The sequence below is a fragment of the Oryctolagus cuniculus genome, chromosome 10, assembly GCF_051225735.1.
Source record: "Oryctolagus cuniculus isolate XC-2025 breed Fujian yellow rabbit chromosome 10, ASM5122573v1, whole genome shotgun sequence".
NCBI lineage: Eukaryota > Metazoa > Chordata > Mammalia > Lagomorpha > Leporidae > Oryctolagus > Oryctolagus cuniculus.
Window position 1 is genome coordinate 118,817,179 of NC_142876.1, and position 13,572 is coordinate 118,830,750.

Here is a 13,572-nt window from a genome sequence, read left to right on the forward strand (position 1 = left end):
CCCTGGCCCAAGGCGCCGGCATCCTATGTGGGCGCCAGTTTGAGACCCAGCTGCTCCACTTCAGATCCAGCTCTCTGCTATGGCCTGGAAAAGCAGTAGAAGATGGCCCAAGTTCTTGGGCTCCTGCACCCACGTGGGAGACCTGGAGGAAGCTTCTGGCTCCTGGCTTCAGATTGCGCAGCTCCAGCCATTGTGGCTAATGGGGGAGTAGACCAGTGGATGGAAGAATCTCTCTCTCTCTGCCTCTCTCTGTGTGGCTCTGATTTAAAAAAAAAAAAAAAAAAAAAAGTTCAGCCTGAGGCTTCCGATACAATAGGTATTTCTACAAAAGTCCAGCTTTGTATTCAATTATCATACTAGATTTTAAAAGACCATACTGTATCGGTGAGTCAGTTAATGTTGAACATGGTTCTGAAATTTCCCAAGTAGCTTAAAGTATACAAACACCAATGTATCCTCCATGAAGAGCCAAGCAAGGAAACACAGTACATCAAGTCTGGGGCCAGCAGTGGGTTGAGTTGTCGCCTGTGATGCCAGTGTCTTACACTGGAGAGCTGCCTGGAGTCCTGGTCGCTCTGCTTCTGATCGAGCTCCCTTCTAAGGCACCTGGAAAAGCAGTGGAGGACAGCCCCCTGCCACTCATCTGGGAGACTGGCATGGAATTCTGGGATCCTGGCTTTGGCCATCTGGGCAGGGAACCAGCAGATGGAAGATCTCTTTGTCTCTGTTCTCCCTCTCTCTCTTTATCGCTTTCAAATAAATAAATCTTAACAAAGAACATTCACTCTGCATCATTACCATTTGGACTCAAACTCTGGCTCCATTCATAACACCTACTGCTAAATGACTTTATGTAACTACTTAATTTCAATCAATTTTTTCACAGAAACAAAATCCACGTCATAAGGTTGCTGTAAAGAAAGGAAGCTTCCCGGTCGGGGCGCCGGATTCTGTCCCGGTTGCCCCTCTTCCAGGCCAGCTCTCTGCTGTGGCCAGGGAGTGCAGTGGAGGATGGCCCAAGTCCTTGGGCCCTGCATCCCATAGGAGACCAGGAGAAGTACCTGGCTCCTGCCATTGGATCAGCGCGGTGCACCAGCCGCGGCGGCCACTGGAGGGTGAACCAACAGCAAAGGAAGACCTTTCTCTCTGTCTCTCTCACTGTCCACTCTGCCTGTCAAAAAAAAAAAAAAAAAAAGGAAGCTAGCTCACTATGAAACAGAGATTATATGTATGATTGAGAAGGGTCTGGATCCTTTACCTGGTGGTTAAGATGCTGGTTGAAATGCCAATAACCCACACTGGAGTGCCTGCGTTTGATACTCTGCTCCTGACTCAGCCTCCCGCCAATGCAGGCCCTGGGAGGCAGCGGGGTGGCTCCCGTGATTGGGCTCCTGCCACCCATGGGGGAAGCCTGGATAAAGTTCCTGGCTTCCAGCTTTGGCTCCAGCTGGGAGCCACTGCAGGCATATTGGGGAGTGAGTGAGCAGATGGGAGTGTGCTCTCTATATGTATTTCTCTGTCTGGAAGGAGGGAAGGAAGGAGGGAAAAGAAAGAAAAAGGAGAGAGAAATAAAGAGGGGGGAGGGAAGTGTTAGGAAAGGAAGGAAGAAGCAAAGAACCAGGTGCCAACATTGCAAAGCAATATTTAAGGAAACCCAAGATTTTAGCCTATCAATTCAAAGACCTAGAAATACTCATCTATTAAAATTAGCCAAAGAGTAATTTCAGGAATAAAAGACATGGTTAGGGGGAAAAAAAAGAAAAACATTTGTCCAAGTACAAAAAGGTTATAATTAATCTACCCTCAAAAAAGGGCTTGCAGGGCCAGCGCTGTGGCGTAGAAGCTTAAGCCGCGGCCTGCAGTGCCAGCATCCCATATGGGCACCAGTTCACATCCTGGCTGCTCCACTTCCGACCCAACTGCCTGCTAATGCACCTGGGAAAATAGCAGAAAATGACCCAAGTCCTTGAGCCCCTGCCACTTACGTGGCAGACCTAGAAACAAGCTCCTGGCTATGGCCTGGTCCAGCTCTGGCTGTTATAGCCATTTGGGGAGTGAACCAGTGGATGGAAGACCTTTCTTTCTCCTCTCTCTTTCAAATAAAATAAATGTTAAAAAAAAAAAAAATGTTTGCAAGCACCCCTCTGGCTTGGGAGGTAGGCTGGTGCTGATAGGGCTCTACCTCCACCTCTGGGATTGGTTTATATCAACAGCCTGTTCTGGTGCCTTCAATGGCTGGGATGAGGGGAGCAACCAATGAGCAGGGTCTCCTAACTTTAAGGGCTAACCAGTCACAGTGGGGACCTCACCCACCACCTGTATGAGATGCTGGGGTTGCCCCAGTTCTGGAATCTCAGATGCTCAAGTCCCTTATATTGGTTCTCTGTGTCCAACAGGTTCTTCATCTGTGCAGAGAGGCCGACTGCACTGGGAGCAGAGTTGTGGATCACCTCCCACACAAATAGATCTTCCACCCACCGGTTTACTTCCCAAATGGCTGTAACTGCCAGGTTTGGATCAAGCCAAAGTCAGGAGCCTGGAAATCCATATGGGTCTCCCACGTGGGTGACAGGGGCCCTAGCACTTGGACTATCCTCCAGTGATTTCCCAGGCTCACAGCAAGAAGCAGAGGAGCTGGGACTCAACACATCACTTCATTATGGGAGGCCAGGATCACAAGCTGAGGCTTAATCTGCTGTGCCACAATGCTGGCCTCCCTTACCTACTTCCTGACGCTCTTAGAGAAAAATAGGAGGGGGAATCACCACCTGCGGAGCCCAAGGCTTACCTGCAAGTCCCGGTTTTTCAGGTTGCCCAGCCAGAAAGCCTCTCTACAGTTGTTGAGGACCAGCATGGCCTTGACCCTGCAGACTAACAGCTCCAGGCTCTTCTTGAGCAAAGGCACATGACTCGTGAGCCCTGTGTCCTGGTGAATCTGATGGAAACAACACACCCATCTCATCCGAGCTCACACCATGTTATACACTCCTGTACAGAAACCCTGGAATTCCTGACCCCTGAACACTGAGCAAGAGCACACACTGCTCATCCGACCCAGAGACTGTTCCACCAAACTGCAGGGGTGTGGCCCAGTACTCCCAGGAGAACAGCTGATAACCTCCAGGCCTGGAACACACGACAGCAACACCTCCACATCCTCACTGTAACCTCCTGCGGACCAACCATGAATGAATTTTCCTAAAATATTCTTGACCATATAATCATATTAAACACCGTCCTGTTGTGCTCCTTCAGACAAAAAACATCAAAGATTCATAACCACTAAAAGGGCTTCAAGTGGCAAAGTCCTTTAATGCTAAGAGGTTCTCACAAGGGACAGATGCATGCTCTCAGGGGGCTGTTTCCAGCAGTCACAGCTTGCACAGTATTCCTCCCACATGGTGCTGTGGGGACCGTCAGCAGCAACACACACACAAGCATCTCGTACCCCAAAGAGATTCTGAAGGAGACAGGGCAGATGCAGAAACTCTCCTCTAGGGGACTGCCCCATTTCAACCAGCAACTAAGGATGGGGGTGCTCTGAATAACCCGCCCTGGGGCAGCACTGCTCCAGACAGGACGTGCATGAAACGCAAGGTGCCCTGGGGTTTCCAAACAGCAACAGGTGATGAAGCCCAAGACAGGCGGGTGACATGAGCTGCTCCTCTTACCTTGGAATGCCCACATACGTGATGAAGCAGCCGTGTGTTCAACTGGAAGGCTTCCAGCAAACTCAGAACATCTTCCTAAAACCAGCAAGATTCACAAATGCTAAATCAATCTTCTAATTTCCTGTATTTTTAAATTTTATTTTTATTTTCCATTAACACATAACACCTGTACATTTTTATTGGGTACAGTACAATATTTTTACAAATGGGTACAACATAACCAGTTAAATCAGGTAATTAGCATTTCCATTTCCTTATCTTTCTCAAATTCCATTTTAGATGAAGGATACCCTTGCATCACAGGTTCCAAAGCTGCTAAACTGCAGGCTGCAGCCTGTGTGGACAATCACACCTGTGTGGACAATCCTCCCCCGACAGGAGTGACAGCCAACCTTCGCTCTCAACTCCACCATGCCGGGCCTCTGTGTAAATCTAAGTTATTGTAAGACCTGGATTTTAGTTGTAAGTAGGTGCCTGTCTTAGTTTTCCAATCTGCAACACTAGGATAAAACACCACCTCTTTCTCTTTCAGGGTAATGGGGGAGAGTCAGACACTGTGAGAGTACTCCACAATGTTCAGTGTGCCAACTGTGTAAGGAGCCGTCTCTGCCTCCATGCACACTTCACAACTCCAGCCCTGGGTGCCACATGTCTAAAAACTATGCAGACTGTTCACTGTAACAGTACCAAGTTTTAGGACACAAATGAATTGTTTTAAAGTTACTTCTGAGAGTAGATCTAGGGGAGTGAAAGGACTAAGCAAATGAGGCACTAACACGAGGGCCAAGAAGCCCAGTGGCATAATAAAATCAAGCGACACAGACGCCCACCCGCACATCTGGAGAAGGGAGAGGTAGGTTTGAACCAGCGTGGGGCTGAGCAATCAGCTTACTTGGAAATGTTCAGTCTATTTGAGCATCTCTGGCTACAGGTGACACAGACCAGAGGTACCCAGGTAGAACTAGGTCCAAATCGCAGGCAAAGGAAGTGCTCCACCTCCAGTCCCACCCAGGTGTGGCCACAGACATCTCTTCTGAGCAGCTCTTCCGTGCTCTTACCCGGTGCTTTTTGAAGCTGAAGTCCAGGAGCGGCATACACTGCTTCAGAAACGCTTCCACAAAGAGACGTCCGTACTGAAGAACAAAGACACAGATAAACATAAACACCCCAGCCAGGGAAATCACTGCAGTCTCCACGCCGTGCCAGAGAGAAGAGGGGCGAGAGGACAGTGGGTAGCAGCTGCCATCCACTTCCAAGAAGCACTGTCCCCGGCAGACTCCCATTCAGCTGACTATCAAATCAAGAACTCATCTGGGGAATCCCACAGGAGAGCCTGGCAATTATCTGGCTATCAGCACCCACATTCATAAGGCTGCCTCAAGGCCTTTTTTTTTTTTTCCTTAAAAGGCAGAATGACAGAGAAAAGGAGAGATAAAGACATCTTCCTTCCATTTTCTGGTTCACTCCCTAAATGGCCATGATAGGCAGGGCTGTGCCAGGCTGAAGCCAAGAGCCTGGAGCTCCATCTGGGTCTCCCACATGGGTGGCAGGGGCCCAAGCACTTGGCCATCACCTGTTGCTTTCCCAAGTGCATTAGCAGGGAGCTGTACGAGAAGCAGGGCAGCTGGGACTCGACCCAGTGCTCCACTATGGGATGCTGGAGTCACAGGCAGCAGTTTAACCCACAGTACCACAGTGCTGGCCCCATCTATTTATTTAAATATTTATTTTATTTATTTGAAACGCCCTATTCATTTATGTAAAGATTTATTTTACTTATTTGAAAGGCAGAGTAACACAAAGATAGGGGGAAACAAAAGATCTTCCGTCTGTTGGTTCATTCCTCAAACTGCTGCCAACAGCCAGGTCTGGGGCCAGGCCTGAGCCAGGAACCAAGAATTCCATCTTGGTGTCCCACACTGGTGACAGGGGCCCAAGGACCTGGGCCATCTTCCACTGCCTTCCTAGGTACATTAGCAGGAAGCTCAATTTTAAGTGGAGCACCTGGGACCTGAACACGTACATGGACAAGAAACACCGACCTTGCAAGCAGCAGCTTAACCCCCTGTGCCACAGGCCGGGCACTCACCAACAGCTTTAATAAGAGCAATTGTTTGACCTAATTGCTAAGATTCTGGTCAGGACACTTGTATTACCTACTGCAGTTTCCATGTTCGATTCCCAGCCCTGCTCCCGATTCCTGTTCCTGCCAATGTAGATCCTATGAAGCAGAAAAGCTGGCTCAGGTAACTGGGATCCTGCCACTCCCGTATCCATGAGGGACATGGATCCAGTTCCTAGATCTTAGCTTCAGTCAGCAGCATTCAGGGAACCAGCCAACAGGAGCTCTCTTTGTTTTTCTCTCCATCTCTCAAACACACACACACACACACACACAAAACAGAAAGAAGCTAAAACTTTTTTTTTCTTAAAAGAACCATGCAGGGACAGTGCTGTGGTGTAGCGGGTAAAGCCACCACCTGCAGTGCCAGCATCCCATATCAGCACCAGATCAAGTCCTGGCTGCTTCACTTCCGATCCAGCTCTCTGCTGTGGCCTGGGAAAGCAGTAGAAGATGGCCCAAGTCCTTGGGCCCTTGCATCCATGTGGGAGACCCAGAAGAAGCTCCTGGCTCCTGGCTTCAGACAGCACAGCTCTGGCAACTGCAGCCAACTGGAGAGTGAACCAGTGGATGGAAGACCTCTCTCTCTCTCTCTCTGCCTCTCCTTCTCTCTGTGTGTAACTCTGATTTTCAAATAAATAAATCTTTTAAAAAATATCCAGGCCAGCTCTTTGCTGTGGCCAGGGAGTGCAGTGGAGGATGGCCCAAGTCCTTGGGCCCTGCACACCATGGGAGACCAGGATAAGTACCTGGCTCCTGCCATCGGATCAGTGCGGTGCACCGGCTGCGGCCGCGGCAGCCATTGGAGGGTGAACCAACGGCAAAGGAAGACCTTTCTGTCTCTCTTTCTCACCGTCCACTCTGCCTGTCAAAAAAAAAAAAAAAATTTATCTAGCGGCCAGCGCTGTGGCGCAGCAGGTTAACGCCCTGGCCTGAAGCACTAGCATCCCTTATGGGCGCCGGTTTGAGACCCGGCTGCTCCACTTCCGATCCAGCTCTCTGCTATGGCCTGGGAAAGCAGTAAGAAGATGGCCCAATTCCTTGGGCCCCTGCACCCACGTGGGAGACCTCGAAGAAGCTCCTGGCTCCTGGCTTCAGATCGGTGCAACTCTGGCCATTCCGGCCAATTGGGGAGTGAACCATCGGATGGAATACCTCTCTCTCTCTCTCTCTCTCTCTCTCTCTCTCTCCTCACTGTATAACTGTTTCAAATAAATAAATAAATCTTTTTAAAAAATGTAGTATCTATATCTAAATATACCTTGTTAATTAAAAAAAAAAAAAAAAGAACCATGCACACTCCTCTTTATTCCTTGTTGCTTGAGCAGAACAGCAGGGCAGGGGTTGACTGCTCATAAACTATTCCTCCTACTTCTAAGAATTTGACCAAAAGTTTTAAAACTCAGGAAAACTGCCTCCTCCAATTTTCCCACTCATCATGTACCCACTGCCTTCCCTGAACTACCATCTGTCTGTTAGCACGATGCTGGAGGCCCTGGCACACGGCAAAGGCAGGAGGCGATTCACCGCAGTGGAGGCTGCTCCAGAGCGACCCCGGGAAGGATCAACGCCAGAAACGGAGCAGTAAACCTCTTACCTTCAAACAGGCATGCAGAACAGCATGGCTATCGAACACCTGGAGAGGTGAAAAAAAAAGGAACCAACGCTACAGTGTGCTCACAGGAGCAGCTGAGCCTCCGCCCCACTGTGCAAAGCACAGCTCAAGATGCTGCACACAAGTCTGCAATACAGCAGGCATATTAACAGTCAAGTAAGTCACAAGCAGAGTGAAGTAACCACCAGCAACTAAAGTTCAAGAAAAGGAAGAAAGGGTCAATGAGGACATAGAAGTTCCAACTGGGGATGCTGAAGAGATGCCACCATTAGAGGGCAAATCCTCGGTCCAGCCCCAAGACTAAACCGGAGACGCAGGAAGAAGAAAGCAGCTCATTCTGGGTTTGGGCAACAGACCGAGCAAACTCACAGAACGCGTGGGAGCACAGAATGGGCGTGACAGACAATGCAGACACTCGGTCACAAGCAGAGTGTGCACCCAAGGCAAGATGAGTGTGGGTCAGTGACAGGCGGGAGGAACCATTAACTAGTGAATACTGTGGCACCAGAGACAGAGCACCAGGAGAGAAGGGGTTATCCAGGATGGGTAAGAGGACAGAGAAGCATGGGAAGAACAACAAGGAGGGCCACTTGTGGAAGCCAGGACCCTTGGTTTCTGCTTGGCTGGTGAGACAGGACCAGGAACCTCCACTCACCTTCACCAGGTTGAGGAGGATACTGAAGTCTCGAACAGCCATGTTCCAGTAGACAAGCTTCTCTTCATGAACCTGGGGCAGACAGACGCATGGGCACCTCTGAACCACAGCCAAGTACTTCCTTACTGTGCCCCGCTGCTACACAGCTATTCAGATATAAGCCAGTTATTCCTAGAGGTATCGCAACCACACTACTGGAGATGGTCCTGAGGTGTGCACATTAGGGTAAGACCATTAGAGTACCCGATAGAGACTCCACCCCCTCTTCTTTTTATAAAAAAAAATTATTATTTGAAAGGCAGAATTACAGAAAGAGGAGAGACAGAGACCCCTTTCATCTGTTGGTTCACTCCCCAAATGGCCACAACAGCCAGGGTCCTAAGGGTCTCCCACATGGCTGCTGCTTCCCCAGGCACATTAGCAGGGAGCTGGATCAGAAGTAGAGGCTGAGACACAAACTGGTGCCCATAAGGGACATGAAATCACTGCTGTGGCGACTTAACTGCTGTGCCACAGCAACTGCCCCTAGAGACCTCATTAAAAGATGACTGCTTTCACAGATTTCCAAGTCAGTAAAAAAGCTATGGCAGCACACCCATCAGCCCTCACATCTCTAGGGCTTCTCATCTATTCCCTTCTCTCAGACCGGCTTAGCTCATGCCAGGTGGCAGAAGCAACCTCGCAGGAAGCAAGGAAAATGAAGTCCAATCCTTACCTCCAACTATAGGGAAAGGGAATTAAACCAGGAGCTCTTTGAAAAAATTCCTGGAACTCAGTAACTCAAAAGAAACAGGTTAGGAGAAGGGAGGGTAGGCAATTGGCACAGCCTGCATCCCATGAGGGTGCAGGGGTTCAAGCCTCAGGTCCACTTCCAATTCCAGCTGCCTGCTGATGTACACCCTGGGAAGCACCCAGTGATGACGCAAAGATCTGGATCCTTGGCACCCATCGGGAAACTGGGATTGAGTTTGGGGCTCCGAGTTTCAGTGTGGCTTGGCCCTGGCTGTTTTGGTCATCTGAGGAGTGAACCAGTGGATGGAATATCTCTGTGTGTCTCTCTCCCTTTGTAAAATAAATACACAAAATTTTAAAAAGAAGAGAAGTAGCTTTGGAAACACCCTGGTCCCAGGAGACAGAAGCATTGGCAACTTGCAGGTAATCCAGAGTTCACCTGCTGAGGCAGGAGCATCTGACCCACCTGCTGGGAGTCTGCTGCTGTGCCAGCCTCAATACCTTTCACTGTCTTCTCCAGTTCAGCCATCATCACGCGGAAGAAAATGACAAAGGTATGCCTGCAAGCAAAAGGCTCATACACAGTTCAGAAAGGACTTCTGGGAAGAAGCCAGGGAGCCCAGAGGAACTGTCTTCCCAGCTCTCTGCACATCCTTCCACCAGGGTCCCTGTGAGAGGAGGCGGGAGCAGAAGGGGTTGAGACAGGTACCCGAGAGGACTGTGGCACTGAGAAGACTTCCTCAAAGAAGCAGTTGGGTCGCACGGAGAGAGCAGTGAGGAGACCTAATTCTGAGTCCTGGTTCCATGTTTATTTTATCATCTGTATAAGTCTGAGAAGTTCCCTCTCTAATCCTCTTGTGCTTCCACAGAAAAACAGGTGTACTGACATCTACCCTCACAGGACTATCAAACAGATCAAATGAGACGAAGAATGTGAAAGTGTTTTGTAAACTGGAAACACTGCACAAGTGTAAAATAATTATTGATACTATGGGACAGAGGCCCATTAAAAGAGATATACATGATTAGACTTAATAACCACATTAACCTCCCAAACATGGTCAAATAATGGAAAATTATCTCAAGTTTCAAGGATGGAAGTACAGATAGAAGGGTGGCAACGCAATGCTCACTGCCGCTTTAGACTACTGAAAATTCGTTTCTCAACAAGGTCCTCTCAGAGCCTGCCTGAGACTTTGAGAAGGAAAGCACAGTAGAGTGCCTATTCTGAATAATGGCTGTACCTCCAAGTGCACCAGTGATGGTTGTACCTACGGTCTGTACCAGTGATAGTGGCTGTACCTACCACCTACACCAGTGATGACTGTGCCTACGGCCTGCATCAGTGATGGCTGTGCCTACCGCCTACATCAGTGATGGCTGTACCTACCGCCTGTATCAATGAGTTACTGTACCTACTGCCTGCACCAGTGATGGTTGTACCTATCGCCTACATCAGTGTGGTTGTTATCTACTGACTTCATCAGTGTGGCTGTACCTACTGTCTGCACCAGAGGTAGACAAGGAGTCACCAGCTATCTGGAAGCAACATACACTACACACCCACTGCATAGTGTGACTGTATTTTAGGGAAAGTAGAAGCAAGAACTCCTATACCTGGTCAGCGTAGGGAACGTGGAAGAAGATGCATCTTTCGGGGAGCTGATGAGTTCTGGGACCCCCACACCAGCGATCTCCTCTATGGCCTTAAGAGTGCTGTCTACGTGCTCCAGGTAGATGCTGCAGTTAGAGTCAAAGAGGGTAAACATGAGGCAATATTCCTTTCCGGATGTCACCAACCTTTAAATCAACTACTAGGACTTCTTCTTTTAAGGAAAGATTTTAGATACTCGTCAGGAGGTAAAGAAAATGAAGTCTCAATTAGAAATAGAGTTAAGACCTTGGAAGTGGCTGGCGCCATGGCTCACTTGGCTAATCCTCCACCTGCGGCACCGGCACCCTGGGTTCTAGTCCCGGTTGGGGTGCTGGGTACTAGTCCCGGTTGCTCCTCTTCCAGTCCAGCTCTCTGCTGTGGCCTGGGAAGGCAGTGGAGGATGGCCCAAGTGCTTGGGCCCTGCACCCCATGGGAGACCAGGAAGAAGCGCCTGGCTCCTGGCTTCAGATTGGCGCAGCGCCGGCCATGGTGTTCATTAGGGGAGTGAACCAACGGAAGGAAGACCTTTCTCTCTGTCTCACTGTCTATAACTCTCTGTCTCTCTCTGTCTATCTAACTGCCTGTCAAAAAAAAAAAAAAAAAAAAACCAACTTGGAAGTGATGGCTGTTCTAGATATGGTGGGCAATAAACATAGTTCACTCACTGATTCACAATGTAGGGTACACCGGCAGATTCCTCCACAATTTGGTTTAACAAAGAATTGGCCAACAGAACAAAACAGAACCGGAGGATCTAAAATCCACATATTCCAAACTGTTCATTTTAAACTTACTTCATTGCCTACAAGTTTCCCCTAACAAAGGTCCTTCCTGTCTCTGGATGAAGGATCCTACGTGGAGGGAGGCCCCGGGGCTCACTGAAGAAGCCCAACATTGACTCACCAGAGCAAAGCGTGCAGCTGGTCATTAAAGACACTGCTCTTCTCTGCAGGTGGCCAGGCCCGGCAGAGGAACTGTTTGGCCAGGGAAGCTGACAGAAAAGAAGACAAAGGCATCAGAGGCACAGGAAATTCCCTTTTGTTTTTCTGGGATGATTATTGATCAAAAGGGTTATTCTAAGTTTATTAGGAAGTTCCTGGTCCTCATCTGAGAGTAACTGTTTAGAAGTGGGAATGTCTCTGCTCCACCGACACCTGCCCCACCCACACCCTGTGCTGAAACACAAATGAACCTACACACACACACACACACACACACGCGCGCGCGCGCATGCACTGCTATGCAGTGGGAAAGCCAATGTCATTCCTCCTGGGCAGCTCAATGCCAGCGGCCACCTCACAGCTTCAGACCAAACCCTCCTTTTATAATGGGCAGGAAATAATTTAGGTTTGTTTTGCATTTTCCTTTTGCTTTCTACTTGTATGTCAACTGGGATGCATAACCAGTGAGCTGCATCCTCAGAGCTATGAGAACAGCAGCGGAAGGTGGGGAGGCAGCAAGTACCTTCTTCTACACTGCATCCAGTTGTCTTCTTGTTCTCCCACTTTCTGTACCTCAAACTCTATGTAGCTTTTTGCCAGATGTCTCAGTTAATTTTTAAAAACAAGGGGCCAAAGATCTAAGTGAGTAAAGATGCCGCCTGCAATGCCGTATGGCACCCCATATGCGCACTGGTTCAAATCCTGGAAGCGCCACTTCCAAACCAGCTCTCTGCTATTGTCTGAGAAACAGAAAATGGCCCAAGTGCTGGGGACCCTGCACCCACATGGGAGATCCAGAAGCTCCCAGCTCCTGGCTCCAGATTGGCCCAGCTCTGGCCACTGCAGCCATTTGGAGAGTGTACCAGCAGACACAAGACTTCTCTCTGCCTCTCTGTAATTCTTTCAAATAAATAAATAAATCTTAAAAAAAAAAAACTTAAAAAAAAAAAAGAACTTTTTAATTTTTAAAAATGAGGGGGAAGGACACTATTAAACTTAAGCCAAACAAAAAATCATCTAGCCAGCTATTCTAACCAAACTCAAACTAAGTAACATCCACAAAATCAGGCACAGCTCCATCTGAGAAAATGTCCACTTGGGTAGCAGGGCGGCACGTCTGAGGCTGTATGGTGTTTACACGTGACAATGTATGAGGCTCTGGGAAGGCCACAGTTTACAAGCATGAGACAGTACTCTTCACGGAAAGGGAGGTCGGGGGCCATCACCTATTTTTTCTTTGTTCTGAGAAGGAGCTCTCGATTTCTCCGCAAGGACCATGAGAAGTCTGATGAGGTAAAGGGCACACTGGAAACTAGGAATGCTCTGATGGAAATTCTGGAAATAACTGAAGCTCTGGCTGTAAGGAGACAAGGAGTACACAAACTAGCACCACATGTACTACAGACAGGTGAAATTCACATGGGTGGCCCAATTCCCCTTTACATTTTTGACAGCCTAATCAGAATCCTCTGCACTTTTAGTGGCGTTAGTAGAAACTTTGAAGCCTCCTGATAGAAAACTCTACTTTTGTTTGGAGAAAGCCAGGGCAGAAGACACACAAAATGCTAGCCTTAACAGGGTATGTATGCCAAGAAATTCAAGTATCACACTAACAAGCACAATCTTAGATAAACTATTGACTCTTCAAAGCCTTAGGCAGCACACTACAAATAATGTTCAAACTGTGAGTTCACAGACAATGTGGAAGCAACTGTAATACAGGCAGAGAAAGCAGAGTTTTTAATAAATCTATCAAAAATGGAGCAATTAATCACAATTAATAAAAAAAAGTCAACTCATGATTGATTGGTGAGGAGGTCAAACAAATTCGAAACATTATATTCAAAATGAAGTCAGGTACTGCCCGAAAGGTAGGGTGGACACACCCTAATTGGTGACCCAGTGATGTCCTAGTAAGGGCAGGGAAACTTTTTTCTGCCAAGGGTTATTTGGACATATATAACAACATTCACGGGATATAAAAAATTACCAACTAGGGGCCGGTGCTGTGGTGCAGTGGGTTAACGCCCTAGGTCTGAAGCGCCTGCCTGTCTGTCTGAAGCGCTGGTTCAAAACCCGGCTGCTCTACTTCCAATCCAGCTCTCTGCTATGGCCTGGGAAAGCAGTAAGAAGATGGCCCATGTCCTTGGGGCCTGCACCCATGTATGAGACCCGGAAAAAG

General features: G+C 48.5%; 1 protein-coding gene across 4 annotated transcripts in view; it reads right to left on the minus strand.

Moving 5' to 3' along the window:
- Positions 1-13,572, minus strand: part of FANCD2 (FA complementation group D2) — a 78,638-nt gene that overhangs the window by 3,974 nt on the left and 61,092 nt on the right. For all 4 annotated transcript variants that reach the window (XR_016215084.1, XM_008249932.5, XM_008249931.5 and 1 more), the window contains 9 exons: positions 12,617-12,747; positions 11,353-11,440; positions 10,413-10,535; positions 9,262-9,355; positions 8,064-8,135; positions 7,391-7,429; positions 4,730-4,804; positions 3,672-3,746; positions 2,789-2,935 (listed from right to left, as the gene is read on the minus strand). Coding sequence is in view for 3 of the 4 variants with exons in the window: in XM_008249932.5 (XP_008248154.4) it covers positions 2,789-2,935; positions 3,672-3,746; positions 4,730-4,804; positions 7,391-7,429; positions 8,064-8,135; positions 9,262-9,355; positions 10,413-10,535; positions 11,353-11,440; positions 12,617-12,747 (844 nt within the window). In the remaining variant the exon portion in view is untranslated. The remainder of the gene's footprint in view (positions 1-2,788; positions 2,936-3,671; positions 3,747-4,729; positions 4,805-7,390; positions 7,430-8,063; positions 8,136-9,261; positions 9,356-10,412; positions 10,536-11,352; positions 11,441-12,616; positions 12,748-13,572) is intronic.